The sequence below is a fragment of the Anopheles coustani genome, chromosome X (genome assembly GCF_943734705.1).
Source record: "Anopheles coustani chromosome X, idAnoCousDA_361_x.2, whole genome shotgun sequence".
NCBI classification, from domain to species: domain Eukaryota; kingdom Metazoa; phylum Arthropoda; class Insecta; order Diptera; family Culicidae; genus Anopheles; species Anopheles coustani.
Genome location: NC_071290.1, coordinates 17,063,174 through 17,079,918, shown reverse-complemented (window position 1 = coordinate 17,079,918; position 16,745 = coordinate 17,063,174). Strand labels below are relative to the sequence as shown.

Here is a 16,745-nt window from a genome sequence, read left to right as displayed (position 1 = left end):
CGCGCAGACCCTGTCCGCGCCTGCCGGGTCTCCCTGCGCTCCCTCGTCCGCCACAATGTTGCTACTGGAAGAGCAGCAGCAGCCGTCGAAGCATGAACATGCTGTTGCCGCTAGCGGTACGAGCGGGCAGATAAGCTCCACAAGCTTGAGCAATACAACAGCCTCCAGCAGTGGTGCCTCCACCATCACCACCAGCACTAGTTCAGCCACCGCAAGCAACAGCTGCTCCTCTTCAGCACCCATCGATGGTGTGTTGAAGCAAATGACTGTTCCATCCTCTGCCACACCAAAGCAAGCGGCATCCAGCGGCCATCAACAGCCACCGGCTAGCGTTACGCCAAGGCCGATGAAGATGAACGTTTCTCCAACGGCCGCGTCCCAGTCCACTGTTCACGGGAAAATGGCACCTTCGGGTGGTGGTACGAAACCAGCTGCCATGCAGCACGTCGTTGGAAGGGAAGTTTCCATTGCCAGTACGTCTTCGGTACGCAAGTCGATTCCTCACGCACAACAGCAGCAGCAGCAGCAGCAACCACTGACGTCTAATGCTGGTGGCAGTAGCGTTCCTGTGGGGCTACAGACCCGTTCGACTTTAACCGGTGCCAAGGCAGACGGTGCAGCTGGCATGTACCATCAGCCGCCGAGCAATCCGTCGCAGCGAACCGTGTCGATGCCAGCCAACAACGTCGTGGGCAAAATCCACGAAGGTGGATATAGTCAACCTCATCATCATATACAGCAGCAGCAGCAAGCACGCCTGCAAAAACAGCTTTCGTCCGACCAATCGCATCAGTCTCAGGATGATCCAAACTCAGTTAAACCGTCACAGCCACCGGAGCCGGTGGTTGGCGAAAAGCAACAGTCACATCTCGAGCGTTCGTCGAAACTGCACCAACAGCAGGCGCAGCACAAGCAACCGACGCTAGCAAAGCAGCAGAAGCAGCAGCAGCAACAGCAGCAACAGCAGCAGGTGCATCAGCATCCGTCAAAGCTGCAGCAAAAAACACAGCAAAAGCAAACGCAGCAACAGAAGCAATCGCAACCGTATCAGCCTCATCAGCCCGTAGTCAGTAGCCATCAGCAGCCGCAGCAGCAGAAGACAGCGACAGCGGCGGCGGCAGCGGCAGCAGCTGCGGCAGCAACCACCGTCGCAATGCTAGCGCAACAGCACTACCATCCATCGCCGGCGGTTGCCGCAGCGTCGCAGGCGCTTGCTCAGCTAACCTCTCCGCCGCCTAGTCTACCACCAGGGCCGACACCACTATCCGCCAACCATCACCTCCATCTGCACCATCATGCACATCCGCATCAGACGCAGCAGCAGCAGCAACCACCGCCGCAGCATCAGCAGCATTCTTCCATCGTACCGATGGGTGGAAATGGGTTTGGCATGACTGCCGGTCAGCTTCAACAGCAGCACCGCCAGCAGCAACAGCAACAGCAGCAGCAGCAGCAGCATCATCAGCAACACCAGCAGCAGTATCTCCAGCAGCGTCAGCACCACCATCAGCTGCCGCTTGCTGCCAATCCGGCTAGTGTTGGTCCGCCAGCCTTACAAGCGCCGGCGGCGGCTCCATTAGCTTCGATGCTGTCCGCTCTGCACCACCCGGGACAGCAACACCCGCAGCAGCAGCCACCGCAACAGCATCTTCCTCATATGCACCATCATAAGCAGCATCAGCAGCAACAACCGTGCCAACCGCATCCACAACTAGCGCAACAGCAACCACAGTCGCATCAGCACCAGCAACAACAGATTTATCAGTTCCATCAGCTGCAGCAGCAGCACCACCAGCACCAGCATCAGCACCAGCATCTACACCAGCATCAGCATCAGCATCATCATCAACACCACCATCATCATCTGCTGCAGCAGCACCAGCAGCAGCACCAGCAACAGCAACAGCATCCTCCACAGGCGCCACCGCCGTCGCAGCAACCACCGCAACAGTCGCAATACCATCATCACCTGGCGCATCAAGGACAACACGCTCCGCCAGCTGCCTCGCATCAGCATCAGCAGCATCAGCAGCAGCAACAACAGCCGGTAGCGGCGGCACCGGTTGCAACGGTCGCGGTTAACGCATCCGCTTCCGCCGCCCACCAGCAGCAGCAGAGCATCAACCTGAACGTCAACCATCACGTCATCTCGACCCCGATCGTTGTCGACTTCTCCAACATGACCGTCAACTGTGTGCAGCTGCAGGAGCCGCAGCATCATCCCAATCCGATTGCGGCGGCTGCGGCGGCGATGGCAGCCGGGTATGGGGCGGCTGCCGCCGCTGCCGCCTCGGTACCGTCCACCATCGGTCGACCTGGTGCCAAGTGAGGGGGAGCAGAAATTATTCGCTGCTAAACACACATCCGGCATCCGCTTGGGAGCTACTGCTTGACAGACATTGCTTTTCCCTACCATGACCGACATTTGCACCTCCTTCGTGGCTAGCGAAGCTGGCGGATTTCCATTGCGTACACACGGCATGGTCTTTATTGGCGCCTCCATGCTATACACCATGCCATCCTGCGTACCATGGTTCCCAGCTCGATCCAATGTGTTCTTTTACGCCAGTTACCAATGAGTATCGTCGTCCATTCCGTGGTGTTGACGCTCCGCATCGGTAACGGGTGTATTATATTTTTAGTTAATTTTTCTCCCGTGGCCTAAATCGATTTCTCATATGCCAAACTCGTAACGCTCCGATGCTGGATATTGTATATAAAACAAAAAGAAGGCGTAAGAAATTACAAACACGCGCCACCCAATTTTATAAGAAGATATATTTGATTCCGTTTTGTTTAGTTGATACACACAACTTTCGATGAGCTTAATAGACACAATTCGCTTAGGTTTTTCTTTTTAGCTCCTATGCACAGGTTAGCGTTTGCGTTTTGAACATTCGGTCCGTGTTGGATCATCATCATGACATGGCTCTGGTGACTAGGTGTATGTCTTCTTCTTGTTGTTGACGCAACGATCGTCTTCTGGTCATGTCAGCCCGTTTACGGGCCTACCAGACTTTTTCCCTTTGCGTACGTGGATAGTCAGTCCTCTCGTACAGGGGATGGTTGAGGTGCTCGACGCTCTAGGTGACTAGGTGTATGTATAAAGCATGTACAGTCTGCAGCAAGTAAAATCGGACGCTCGTAAAATGAAACGGTTTGCTGTCTTTTCGCAAGCCCACAGCATTCCCGGAACCATATATTGACCTTCAACGTATAGATTTCTTTACAATAACTCTTCCACCATGTAAGTAAGTGGAGGACGGAATCAAAATCGTTTGTTTTACTGAGATACGGCCAAAAATGTGCGCACAGACCCGAAAAGCGGACAGGCAAGTAAAATCGGACAAATTCGTTTTCAATTTACTTACATAGTATAGTGGAAGAGTTATTGAAAAGAACTGTATTCATTAAAGGTCAATATTTGGTAGCCTTGCGAAAAGACCGCAGACCGTCTGATTTTACGAGCGTCCGATTTTACTAGCCGCAGACTGTTTTTCAATATATTTTTCGACTCTCTGTTGTGTTCGTTTTGTCCTTTCAACTTTCGATCGGCTGATCGAACGGAAACACAGTTATCCTTCTCACACGGCGACGAGCAACCAAGTGCGCTGTTGTGTACATTTGGGTGTCGTCCTTGCTTACACGATTGATTAAATCGTTATCAGAGCGAAAAGACAGGCCCGTTATCGTTAAAAAGAAATCAAATCAAGCTGATAAAGACGATTATAAATATATATATATATACATATGTATGGAAAAGAAGAAAGCTCTCGATGATACCACATAGATTATCGTTAACTCTCCCTGACGGGGTTGGGAGAAATTTATGGGAAACTCTACGTCCACATGCAAACAGATACACAACACACAACACGCGCACACATACACACACATACACGAACAAAAACATACCGACGAGCAATGTAGCAATAGATGTGTCGCACTAGCCGGTGCAGGAAAAAAGATGAAACACGAGCGAAGCTAAATAACCTCCGAAACTCAACAATAGCATAGAAGCCTTTCCAGTGGGAAAGGTATTTTAACGCGTTTCTGTTCCGTGTTCTCTCGCTCTCGTCTGTTCAATAACGTTCGCGCGAAGCGAATCCTGGCCAGGGGAAATCTAGTAGTACTATTTTGTTGGTGGGCCGAACGCGTCCGCCGTGCGGCAGTAACACTCGATCCTTGTATAGATCTCATTTTGATTAACATGAAAGCAAGAACGAAGAAGGGTACGACACGCACGCGCCGACGAGCTAATGGTAGAGGGGTGGTTAGAGTGTTGTAATGGCACCACCTTGGCATGACGTAGCAAGACGGCAGGATCTTTCTCGAACACAGGCACTGCAAGCCACAGTGAACACACACCGAGAGAATTCATCGGAAAGTAATATAGTAGTACAGTAACAAGTAAAGCATTAATTTAATATCCTAAAATAAGAAGCTCTGTATTTTCTTAGCGATCGTAGAACTAGGCTAACCGGGCAGAATATAAGTGGAGTAGCGGCGGAAGAAGTGGGGGGAAGCGGGAGGGAGGGGGTATCATTTGAAGAAAGTCGAAGGAGCCATCATCCTTCCTTGGCGGGTGGAAATATATTACATTTAGTCTTGCAGAGATGCATTGAAGTATTCAAAAAAGGGGAAATGATCGTTCCGATCGTGAGCAGAAATAAACGGGGAGTGGAAAAAAAGGGAATGGCGAGGTGGTGAAAGTAGTAAGCGTTTGAGGTTAAGATAGAAATAAGAGAACATAAAATAAAAGTGTCTTTTTAACAGGAATGCGAAACGAACAAAACATAAAACACAGAGAAGAAATAAGATTTAAACACGAAAACAACCGCAAAAGCAGAAGCAAGAATATGATGCATCATGTCGCGAGTGAACGTGGGCGAAAGGAAAGAAAGAGCAGTTCATTATCATTATTTCCGCGCGATATTTAAATAAAAGAAGAAAAACACAAAAACAAAAACAAAATAGACACGAAACCACGAGCCCGGAGAGCACCCCGCGCGCGCACAGAAGAAAAGCCGGCTGGTTTTCAGATTCGACAGCCTGAAGTGGCCATTTCGCCGGTTTTGCGCGCAGCGTTATCGCCTTTTAGAGGGCAGGCACTTTCTTTTTCTCGGCGAATCTTGCAATTCTTTCCACCGGTCCACACCGGGTGTACGACGAGAAGAGCACCAGACAGAGGTGAAGGTGGCGTTGAGTTGTGCAATTTTTGAACGACCCGATCATCAGAGTATCAATAAACGTGGCGAGCTCTCTTTCCTTTTGGTAGAAGGTTACAAAAAACAAACGTGAGTATTTTAATGCGCACAACGAGTGAAAGAAGTAAAGAATGATAGTCGTATCGAAATTCGTGTGTGTCGTGTCGGCAGAAAGCAGATGGATATGGTTTTCTACAAATTTTATCTTTAACAGGGTTTATTCTAATTAGTCAAACCAACACAGAAGAAAGTTGTGACAAAGATACCTCCCGTGTGTTGCTCTCCCCGGATCATTATTTATTTAATTAAACTAATTTTCCCACTGTTTATTACCCCGCCCAGACATAGGAACGTTGCTTCAGGTAAAACGTTGCGCAATACAGAATATTTACCGCCGCAGAAAGGTGGATTTGAGACGTGTCTTACGTGAACAACACTATTAGTAAAGCAAATGAAGAAATAAAAATTATCGAATAGGAAATCGAATGCACATTCCGCGTAACCATGTCCTTGATTTCAACATCGCTTTAGTTGTGTCGTCTCGTTTTTTTCAGGCACTGTTTTGGGAGCTGTAAGGGACTGGATCTGATCCAAACGGGAGACCAAACTGTACCGACGCTGTTCCAATCGCCAGCCAACGAAAGGATCCACTAACGATGCTGGCGCATCAGCTGACAACGAAGGTAGGTAATACTTCCGTCGTGATTTAGTGAGAGTGCTTTAAGAAACTGGAATCCAATTGGGATAAACAGGTTGTTGTTGAAGCGCCGTGGGTCGTAATGTGCAGCTCTGAACCGGGGCACGAAAATATTTGCGTGGGCGAGGGTGCTGGACATACTTCCTGCATGCACCGAGCTCACCGGATAATAGTCCTCAGCTCAGCTGTGTTTGGTTCCATTGTTCAACCTTATCTGGCATTAAGTGAGCAGTGCGTAATATAAGAGACTCCAGATTTCCACCTCCATGACTTTAATTTTCTCACACGACACGTTTAATTTTAAGATGATTCGAGATCTCATATGGCGAAGCTATTGTAGCATGAAATAGTAGCCTTGGTGAGGTAAAATGCACCGGAAACTTTTTTGATGAATTATACAAGTCTGAGAAGTCCGATAACTAACTAACTTCATGTTAAGTTTAAACATTTCGTTATGGTTTTAATATTGATGGTCTTTAAATGAGAGTTAGAGAATCGAGCTGTGAAAATGGTGGGGTACCTTTTTTTATAGGACTATGAATAATTTATGTTTTGCATCCAACTGCTGTACATCTTATCTGGCAACGAATCTTCAACTTCAGAGAGGCGAGAAGTCTGATTATATACTTATACCCCAAAAAAAGTAGTAGAATTGAGCATCTCCTTACTTAGGATGTGTTTCAGCAATCTCCATGTTGCTATTGCGCCTGCATAAGGTTGCCTGCGCAGCTATGAGAGTATTGCATTGCAAATAATTGATAATTGGGGGCGTCCCATTTTATGCGCTACACTGTGTTCGTGTTGTAGATTAGAAAATTGAATGATTATAGGTCCGATTCTGCACCGACACTGCGCCATTCTTCCGGGGAATGGCGAGCGATAGTACAGCGCTGCGTGCACGGCGCACCAGCTTGTCGGCGTGGGTTCGAATCCTGACCGAGGCTGGACCTTCCTCTGTACGAGAGGACCGACTCTGAAGAGGAAGAAGTACAGTGCTGTGTGACGCAGCTGACCCAAGGTTCAGAGCGATCGGACCGTCCAAAATCGATCGAAGACAACACAATCTTGTTCCTGCGTCTTGCCCGGCGACTCTTGCAGATCCTCGCCAGATGGCCGCTTGACCGCTTGATAGTGGATGCAGGGAATGCCAACGAACCCTGCCCGAGAAGATAGTGTAATTGTTCGCTGCTGGCTAGCGACGTTGTGACGGTAACCAGCGACGAGCCTTTCCATTTGGGGCTGGCGAGGGTCAGCCCTGTGAACCGTCTGACAGTTTGCTTATCTCCAGAGATATTTGGGTTTTTGGTGAGATTGGGCTAGACGTCCTCGTTTTTGTGCCTCTTTGTTACAGCATTTTACTTTTATTGATCCAAACCGGGCACTCCGTGTGGCGCACTTATCGCGCACCGACCGCCAAGAGATGCCCTTTCGAAGAGAATATTATCAGTCCCAGGGACTCGGGTGCTAGACAGATGTGCACGAACAAAAAGCAAACAGCTTTGAAAACACAAAACACTGACGTTTCGGGCATTTTGGGGCGTTCCGAAATAGATTCCACGTGGCTTCGCACACCCCAACTGGTAATTGTTGTGGGATTGTTTTTGCCATCGCGAGTACATTGTGCACGGGCGGGCTTCTAACACAATCCGGGGTCATAATTTTAATATTTTTAAACCGAAGGAAACCGTGGTTGCCAACCATTGGGTCGCCGTTACCATGGCAGCGGGAGTAGCTCGGAAAGTGGGACAAAACTTGTTTTCCCTTGTCGTGTGCGGGCGTGTGCCGTTCTAATTTCCAGTTGTTGATGGAGTAGCTCGCGTTGGAAAACTAAATCTCGAAGCACACACATAAATTCTGCACAATGATTTGCATAAACTACCAACGCCTGGACAGCTCGAGCACGTATGGCCGCTGGTGTTCCCACAGTGCAGCGGGACAGCCACGAACTATGGTAAGCTAACCGTGGCGGAGGGGTTGGCAAGGGAGGGGGACGTTGTTTTCCTATGACGGCGGAAAAGGGCATGACAGTGGCTGCTGCGGGGCGGGGTGGGTGCTGTGCTATTGCTATTGACAACACAACACAGTTAAAAAAAACGCCAAGTGATAACCGGGCAAATATAATCCACTCGCCGCCACTCTCGTTTTGGTCCCGCCCTTCCTCCTTCTCTCGTGCGGACACTGCAATAGACTGTTGTCCGGCTCGATGGCAGGGGTCGGCACACGGTTCCTGAAAGTGAACGATGAAAAAGAGTCCACAAAAATATCTTAAATTATGTTTTGAATGCGATGTTGAACTCCTTTTGAATGGAGTATCAATTTTGAAACAACTTAAACGTAAGAATGATCTACTCAAATTATTTTGTTCCAGCAGGGTTACTCTCCCGGCATACTTCCTGTAAATAAAACAACATAGATACAAGACGTTTACAATATTTTTAAGCACATCTGTTTTCTAATAGCATCGAAGACTGTATTCCTCAATTGTTTTTATTCTGGATGCAGAGTAAAGACATAAAAGTACATTTTCAGCAAAAATAAGTGTGTGATATCGTGAACATATTCAACCGGAAATGAGATGATTTTAGTTTTTTTTACGGGCCGGATAAAATCAGCTGACGGGCCGTACTTTGCCGACCCCTGCTCTAGGCCACGGCGACGACGGCGTCGACGGATCCGCGGTCGACAAAAACGTTCCTTTCGAAAGTGTCCACACAGGCTTGAGCGAGTAAGAGAGGGACACAGAGAGAAAGAGAGAGAGTGAGAGAGTGCACGGAATTGTGACCGAGCGCGAGCCTTACGTACTAGAAATTGGCGAGTACAAATAGCGGCGTGGCGTATCGACGGTTCCTCAGTTTGACGTTATCAACCGACGCTGGGTTGTCGGGAGGCTGTCGCTCTCGCATTCGCTGCCCCGTCACGCGCTCCCCCTTCCCTCCCCCGCCGTAGGGAGTCCGTCGCCGTGCGTCTACTCACTACTCTGTCTGTCGAAAGGGCCAAAACCCTGCAAACCCCCACTGTCGTGTGCGTCTCTAGTCTTCCCGCGCCGTGTCGTCCTCGTGTGCGTGTGTGTGTGTGTGTACGTGTCCTGCATCCTGAATAACAATAACAGCAGCTAGGCAACCATGGAGGCCCGCGAAGAGATGCCGAAATCCGACACAATCAAATTGCGCAACAAACACATCGGGTAAGCGCCGAGCAAAGGTGAAGGATCTCTCCTGTATCCACTTTAATTTTGGCTTGCCACGACAGCGGATGATGCTTCCGAGCAATGTCCTGGCCGAATTGTAGTACTCGTACATAACGTTGGGCAAACAGGTTGTACCGTATTTAGTTAGCAAACACCATGTCGTTCAAAAATACTCACAGCCGATAAACCCCCTTGTAGCCGTAGGTATCCTTTCCGAACCGGAAGGTCACAGGATTCGTTTGTTTGTTTGTGCACGGAAACTGTTTTCGCCGGCGCGAGCAATCGATGCCTTGCAGACACACCTTCAAGAAAGGTCAAGCACAGTGATGTACCAGATCGGAACTTGGGGGGGAACAGACGAGAATTTCATGCCCTAAGTTGGCGTGTAGTTTTGTGGCCCTTGAGTTGGAATACATTTTACCTTTGCTTGTGTTTTATTTTCAGTTACAAGCAAATAGCAAGCGGTGAATGACCGGCACACAAAGAACCAGACGTCTAGATGAAATTATGAAAATGATGCTATTTGCGTTATCAATTTTGCCCCATTTGAACATATGTGAACAGGTGTACAGTAGTGCGCGAGCCAGAAGCACTAACATGGTCATTTGCCCAAGCAAGAAAAATGTCCGTGGTGGCGGGCTGGTGTCCACGGGCAGGTTTTGCGGGTTGCCTCTGGATGGATCCGGAAATATCCAGCTTCGGTCTGCGGTGGCTTACAAGGCCGGCTGTTAGTGTTCTACCACGCGTCCGAAAAGGGACTTCGCCTTCGTTCGCCATGCCTCGGAGAGGCGTATGTTGGCCGCAAGCCCAATCGTTTGCAGGTTGGCAAATCACGGTCAAAGCCACGGTCGGCGGCATTCTTTAGCTGAACCAAAACACGACGTCGCGGCCCCCGCGCCACAACAAGCGGGGGACAGAAGGTGGTCGATTCCGAAACCCCTTCCCCTCACCCGTGGATCGGCATCCCCTAGCGCCCTACCAACCATGTAGAAACATGTTGCCCAGCCGCCAAAAGGGACGACGGCGAGATCGAAGCCGCGGGAGTGCGCGCGCGCGACCGGGTAGGAACCTATTTTTAAACCCCGCCACGCTTGCTGCCAGCCGTAGGAAGCGAGGTGACCGCCATATATACATCAAGGGAGCTGATGAGGTGTGGTACAAATTTCCTCCTTTTACCGTACCGTGCGCTGTGCTGCTCTCCCTGAATTATGTACACATTTATTTATTCCTGCTCATTGCGGCCACTTGCTCGCTGTGCTCCATGCGCCGTACCACGTGGGACACTACGATAAGCGGCGCATGGCGGGCTGCGGGTGCAAGGCTGTTTTTATTGCCGGTGGCGAACCGGGTGCACGGTGCCATTATTCTGCCCTATAAATTACGCGCGCATTACACTGCCATCGCCCCCAGGGAAGCTGACGCTCGCGTTGACGATGATGATAGGTGTAGATTAAATTGTTTTGCATTCATTTTGCTTGCTCACCGTCCACACGCCTCGCCGTCGACCTGGGATGGTGTGAGGGGTTGGTAGGGGGGGAGTGTGGGTGCACTGGTGAAGCGTCCGTGAGTCAGGGATACAGGTTCCGGCGGGGCACGCGCCATCAGCATGTCGTGCCGCCTCACGGTGGGCCCCCGGGTGGCCAACGCCGACCAACAAATGAATTTTCCAAGCTCATCAACTTTGGGACGTGCGGTAAAAGGGAATAGTCTAGTAAACCCCCAATAGGTATACATGGCCAACGACAGTCATTACACCAAAGAAAAAGAAGAAGACTTATTTAAACGTTGCATCATACTATTTGTGATAGTTTGTAGGAGTATTTTGGAACCAAGTTTAAGCGAACCCCTCAGTTCCTATTTTAAACTGCACAAATTTCCCGAAAGCTTTTAAACGGTTTAACTAATTTTATAGCATCGTCATTTGAAAAGATTGCGGTACCTTTGGGCTTTTTTTTTGGTTTTTCGATACCTCTCTCCATCATTCCACAAGCTTCCTATGAGTCCAAAAGATCGGCTCGAAATTCTTTTCAACTTTTATTTTTTACCAATTTAAAAAAAAAAGTGAAAATTCTTCGTGTAAAACCTACATGTAAGCAAATTTATTAAGCCACCTTTAAACCATTATTTCATATTGTTGAGATGTGCATCAAAAGTGCTTTGGATTTTAGGAAAAGTTTTTGTGTTGAAAAAATATTCAGCTGTTTTAGGAGATTGAAATCGAAAGTTGGGTTGAGAACAAAATGACCACTATTTGCATGGTAGAGTTTCAACGTCAGATTGTCGACAATGTATGTATGCGAGTGTGCCAATTAACAATCAAACAACCACTGGGTGATAATTTGGGAGAGTCAAAGTGTAAAAAGAAATCTACCGATGGTTCCCCTCAGCGATGCAATCAGAATTGCATTTAAAAACATCTATCGCGATTGTTTTGCGCCGCCGACTTGCACACTGTGTGTTGGCAAATGGGGCCGGCGGCACAAACAATCGCTAATCCTGCTCCTGGGGTCAAGCGCCAAAGCCAAAAGGGAAAAACAAACCACTTTCCCGTCGCGCGATAAAGCGACCGATTTTTGGGTGGTTTGGGGGCAACCGGGAGGGTTGCAATAAAAGACGGGGGTGGTCTTTGTAGCTTCGTACCGGGGGAGGGAGGTTGGCTCGTTGCCAGGGGAAGCGCTGGCTGCGCCCGGCGCTCGGCTCAAGTCGGTCAAGTGGATGTCATTGATGGGGTAAAGGCGGGTGTCCATCCATCCCGCGCGTGCGCACGTGCAGCGGTAGCGGGGTGGGGGGTACCTCCGGCTACACCGATGGTTTACTGATTTTCCTTCCGCATCCTTCTCTCTCTCTCTCTCTCCCACCCCTCCGGCAGCAAATCGTGCCAGCTGTTCTACCGCACCGACCCGCTGAAGATAGTGCGCGGCCAGGGCCAGTACATGTACGACGAGCAGGGGACGCGCTACCTCGATTGCATCAACAACGTCGCGCATGGTAAGTCGAGCACTAAGAGCCAAAGGGGGCACACGAGCGGTTCACGTGCTGCGCATCGGGCGGCCCGCTAAGGCTCGCGTGACCGATCGAAGGACGGGACCCTCCCTGAAGCGCTGGAAACCGGTGAATCGATGCTCCATGGCCGGCGCAAACATATCGCCGCATCGGCTACGGCGATGAGAGTGCATATTTTCCGTGGCCCATTCCCGTTGCCGTTGACGTCAAACCGACCACAACCGGGGTGCCCTGTGGCCGCCGTCTCGGCTGCTTATCGCTTGGCCGCCCTAGCAAAGGCTATCGCACCTCCGAAACCCAAATCGGCCCTTCTTACCGCTGCCCCAGATGTCTGATAGGAAAAATAAACAAACAGTGTGCTCCCGGCCGATAGTTGCCGGCTGGGTAAGCACGTGCTTACCGATAGTTACGTACCGATAACCTCCTTCCCGAGCCGGGCAGTTTCCGAGACGATTGTTTGCGGCCAGCGCAGTTAAACATGGCTGCAAGGGTTGGAAACACTTCTCCAAACCAAACAACATCCTTTTCATGGACTAAAACTTTTGCGAATGTGAACTTTGAAGCGTAAGCAACTGTTTTGCTTCATTTCCAACGTTGGAGAATGCAAACAAATCTGGTACAAAGAAAGTAATTGAAATAATATTTGTTAACACCAGTATCCAAATAACGTTTGCATTTAAAAAAATGACAAATGTTCATCGGTGATAAGGAAAAAGTTATCCAAGCTAATTTAATTTAGTAAATTTCATTTTATAGTTACATCTTTTAAGTACTTTCAAAAAATATTCCGATCGCCAGTAAGCTGGCCTTACGGTCCTTGGCCGAAACTTTAGCCCTAGCCGACAAAACCAGTCGCATAAGGATGTTTTTCAGTTGTTGTGAGGCATTCATGACCAAATGCTGCTCCATTTGGACTTTAAAATGTTGGAATAGGTCCTACCTTTAACTGTTGTAAACGTGTTTTCGATTGGTTGTAGTTGAAATGCATAAGGAGGGTTAGCAGTGTGGGGTATTTCAGTTATATTTGACCGGCTCAACTCCTCCGATGCTCTTTGCGCATGATTTACTGTGGCCAGGTATGTCCAAACCACTGAATCGTACTCTTTATGATGTTTTCTGATAAAGTTGCTTAATTCCGGAAGGCACTGCACACTACACACTTCTCCATACGCCAGAAGTCTGAACAGCGACTTTGTGCAAATCCTTCTCGCTGGTTTTCAGCCACGATATGGCGTTCTATGGGAGTTAAAGGACCCCACAATATTTTAAATATATTGTAGCAAGCTTCAAAAGCAGTAAACTGTTACTTTTTAGTATATTTGGCGAGTTTGTTACAATTAATTACCATCACGCGTATCAAGGGTTGACGCATTTGATGTATGCTTTCAATTTCCGTGTCGTAATTTCCGACTTCGGGCAATAGTCTGTCATGTAATCCAGCAAGTATTTCGCAATCGTACAATTGTCGGTTGTCTGCAAGCATGGAGGGTTTTGGGTCGGCCGTGAGGGTAGATTAGATTACGAATGATACGAGTTCGTGGTTCGTGGACCAGCAGTGATGCTGCTGAAGTGCCTACTCCCTTAGCGAGACAAACGGAAGCTATACTGCTTCCCATTGCTATAATACCACATTTTATTTAAAATGTACAATTTTCTGCTTGATTATGTTGATTAAAAATAAAACTACTGTCCAGTTTCTTTAAGTCCAGTTAAATATAGTATGGTTGGGGATATTGGGATACGACTTCTTACCTATTGGTTTAATTTTTGTTTTTAGAGTTTGTTAATAATAACCTTGCCTTATCCGTTATCTTGGAAACATCGTCAAACGTTTGCTTAATTTATTAAAACTACATTAAAACAAGTTCAGTTGTTTTAATTTTAATAAATAGGAACTAGGAATGGCCAAAGAATCAGAGAGATTCAGCCTTTTGCTTCAGTCAGGTGGTTCTCTTTTTTCTTTTCTGGTTCTGGATTTCATTTACTTTTACTCTATGGTCAAAATTCACGGGTAGTAAATAATTCTCGAAACGTGTCGGAACATCAATCATTTCATGCTTTTTTCATCAAAGAATGCATGAGAACGAGCAAACTTTGCAATAAATTAATTAAATTAAGAAAGCGACTGAACAATAGTGAACTAACACCAACCAAGTAGATAAATGGATCAAAAGTCTTTGTTTTTATCTCCAACAGTTGGCCACTGCCATCCGAAGGTGGTCGAGGCGGGCGCCCGCCAGCTGGCAACGCTGTCCACCAACAATCGGTTCCTGCACGATGAGCTGGTCAAGTGCGCCCAGACGCTGGCCAACAAGATGCCCGGCAACCTGTCCGTGTGCTACTTCGTCAACTCGGGCTCAGAGGCGAACGATCTGGCGCTGCGGCTCGCGCGCCAGCACACCGGACGCCACGAGGTCATCACCCTGGATCAGTAAGTCACCCGGGTCAACCGGGGCCGATTGCCGTGCAAACCGGGTCTAATTTGAGCCTTTTCCCCTTTTTTTTTTTAGCGCCTACCACGGGCACGTATCGGCCGTGATGGACATCTCGCCGTACAAATTCAACCAACCGGGCGGTGATCCGAAGCCCGACTTTGTCCACGTGGTAGGTAGCAACGCAAGCGTGGTGTAGGAAAGTCGCAGGTGGTGAGGAACCGCTGTGCTTTGTCTCTTCCCTCCGTAGGCACCGTGCCCGGACGTGTACCGGGGCAAGTACCGGGACTGCGACTATCCCGACGGCACCGACCTGGGGCAGCTGTACGCGCAGGAGGTGCAGCGCATCCTCGACCGCAGCCCCACCGGCGTGGCCGCCTTCATTGCCGAGAGTTTGCAGAGCTGCGGCGGCCAGATCATCCCACCGCCGGACTACTTCCGGCGCGTGTACGAGTAAGTGGTGTCCGGAAACGCTCGTTTGCTGACCTCAGTTTTCATTACCAATTTGTTTTCCTACTCCATCCGACAGCGCGGTGCGGAAGGCGGGTGGTGTAACGATCGCTGATGAGGTGCAGGTCGGGTTTGGGCGCATCGGCACGCACTACTGGGCGTTCGAGCCGCACGGCGTCATCCCGGACATCGTTACCGTGGCCAAGCCGATGGGCAACGGGCATCCGGTCGGGGCGGTCGTGACGACCCCGGAAATAGCCGAGAGTTTCGCCTCCACTGGCGTTTGCTACTTCAACACGGTAAGATAATCGTGGTGCGAAGGTTGACGTTGACGTTGACGTGTTTTTCTTTATTTGGCAGTACGGGGGCAACCCGGTGTCGTGTGCCATCGCCAACGCGGTCATGCGCGTGATCGACGAGGAGGGCCTGCAGGAGAATGCGCTGCGCGTCGGGCGGTACCTGCTGGAGCAGGCCCGCGCCCTCAAGTACGAGTACGAGCTCGTGGGTGATGTCCGCGGTACGGGCCTTTTCGTCGGCATCGAGCTGGTGGTGGACCGGGCACGCCGGCTGCCGGCCACCCGTGCCGCTAAAGCCGTCGTCGAGCGCATGAAGACTGTGCACCGGACGCTGGTGAGCAGCGACGGGCCGGACGACAACGTGGTCAAGCTGAAGCCGCCAATGGTGTTCAGCATGACGAACGCGGACGAATTCCTGCTCGCTTTCCGCGAATGTCTCACCTATCTCGAGCAGCAGCAGCAGCAGCAACAGCTGAGCGCTACATTGAATACGGCGTCGACCGGAATGGGGGAGACGGTTGTCGTACCGATGCGCGTCACGCATCCGCTCGCCACCGGCGGCCTGCTGCAGCCGAGCCCGATCACCTGCCGTAAGCACGACACGTCGCCACTCATCAAGTCCAGCTAAGCTAAGCGGGCACACGGAAGTGTCCGGCACGCCTGCCCACCGGAAGTGTGTGTGTGTACCGCTCCGCAGTCTGATGGTGCAGGAGTGCCCGGGAACGGATTTACGATCACTTATTTGTTTTAAAAATAAGCACAGTTCTAAGGAGGTTTTAAACAAACAATATTTTAATCAGATTCAAGCGTCACATTACTCCGAAACCAGTTGCAGCTATGTTGTTTTAGTTTTCACGAAGTTTGCCTTTATCGGTCAAGGCTGCTCGTTAGAAGATGTTTGTGTATGATACGGTGTACATTTCCTTTTTTCTTGCCAACACATAGCTTAGTAACAATTAATAAACGAAAAAAAACTATTTCTAAATAAATAAATCAATAATACATTCAGCTTCGCGTTGTTGAATTGCTGTCTCCTGCTAATTTAAGCTGAATAAAAGAAAATGTTGATTAATTGTTGATTTTAACAGCTTTCTTTACGACTAGAAGGGGAATACACCTGTTGTTATAATAAAGAATGGAGTTACTGTTTTATTTAATGTTTCTTTTATGTATTTGTTCAATAAACAGTTTTCACTGAAGGCACAATTTTTATTTTCTTAAATACTATTCCGTAGTGAAACTAGCCGTCTCTCTAAAGAGAGTTACTGTGGCTCAAAAACAGAATATTAGAGATCAGTGGTTAGCCGTACGTAAAGCCAGAAGGGTTTCCTCGCACTACCGTCACGCCATTGGCACACCCGAAGGCACATATTTCGTTTTAATTGTTGCCAGCTTTTGGCATTGTGGCTTTGGTGAGTTTATTTGAAATTTATAAATTGGCTTGGACTGACAATGGTTCAATGGTTTTATTAG

General features: G+C 49.1%; 2 protein-coding genes across 2 annotated transcripts; both read left to right on the top strand.

The window, feature by feature from the left end:
• Window positions 1-221: 221 nt before the first annotated feature.
• LOC131269642 (transcription factor SPT20 homolog) lies at window positions 222-3,150 on the top strand. The gene has a single exon (XM_058272109.1). It carries the CDS (start codon window positions 263-265, stop codon window positions 2,327-2,329), a length of 2,067 nt encoding a protein of 688 aa, XP_058128092.1. The 5' UTR covers window positions 222-262; the 3' UTR covers window positions 2,330-3,150.
• Window positions 3,151-4,551: 1,401 nt separating this feature from the next.
• LOC131269647 (alanine--glyoxylate aminotransferase 2-like) lies at window positions 4,552-16,280 on the top strand. The gene is made up of 8 exons (XM_058272115.1): window positions 4,552-4,884; window positions 9,043-9,088; window positions 11,961-12,079; window positions 14,291-14,525; window positions 14,605-14,698; window positions 14,777-14,979; window positions 15,056-15,275; window positions 15,337-16,280. Exons 1-8 carry the CDS (start codon window positions 4,779-4,781, stop codon window positions 15,898-15,900), a joined length of 1,587 nt encoding a protein of 528 aa, XP_058128098.1. The 5' UTR covers window positions 4,552-4,778; the 3' UTR covers window positions 15,901-16,280.
• Window positions 16,281-16,745: the final 465 nt, after the last annotated feature.

Bases quoted from the DNA above. Each gene is read 5' to 3' on its own strand.
- LOC131269647 (XM_058272115.1), top strand. From the start codon at position 4,779: ATGCGAAACGAACAAAACATAAAACACAGAGAAGAAATAAGATTTAAA. The intron at 12,080-14,290 runs GTAAGTCGAGCA...TATCTCCAACAG, and splicing joins CATCAACAACGTCGCGCATG to TTGGCCACTGCCATCCGAAG. The intron at 14,980-15,055 runs GTAAGTGGTGTC...TCCATCCGACAG, and splicing joins TACTTCCGGCGCGTGTACGA to CGCGGTGCGGAAGGCGGGTG.
- LOC131269642 (XM_058272109.1), top strand. From the start codon at position 263: ATGACTGTTCCATCCTCTGCCACACCAAAGCAAGCGGCATCCAGCGGC.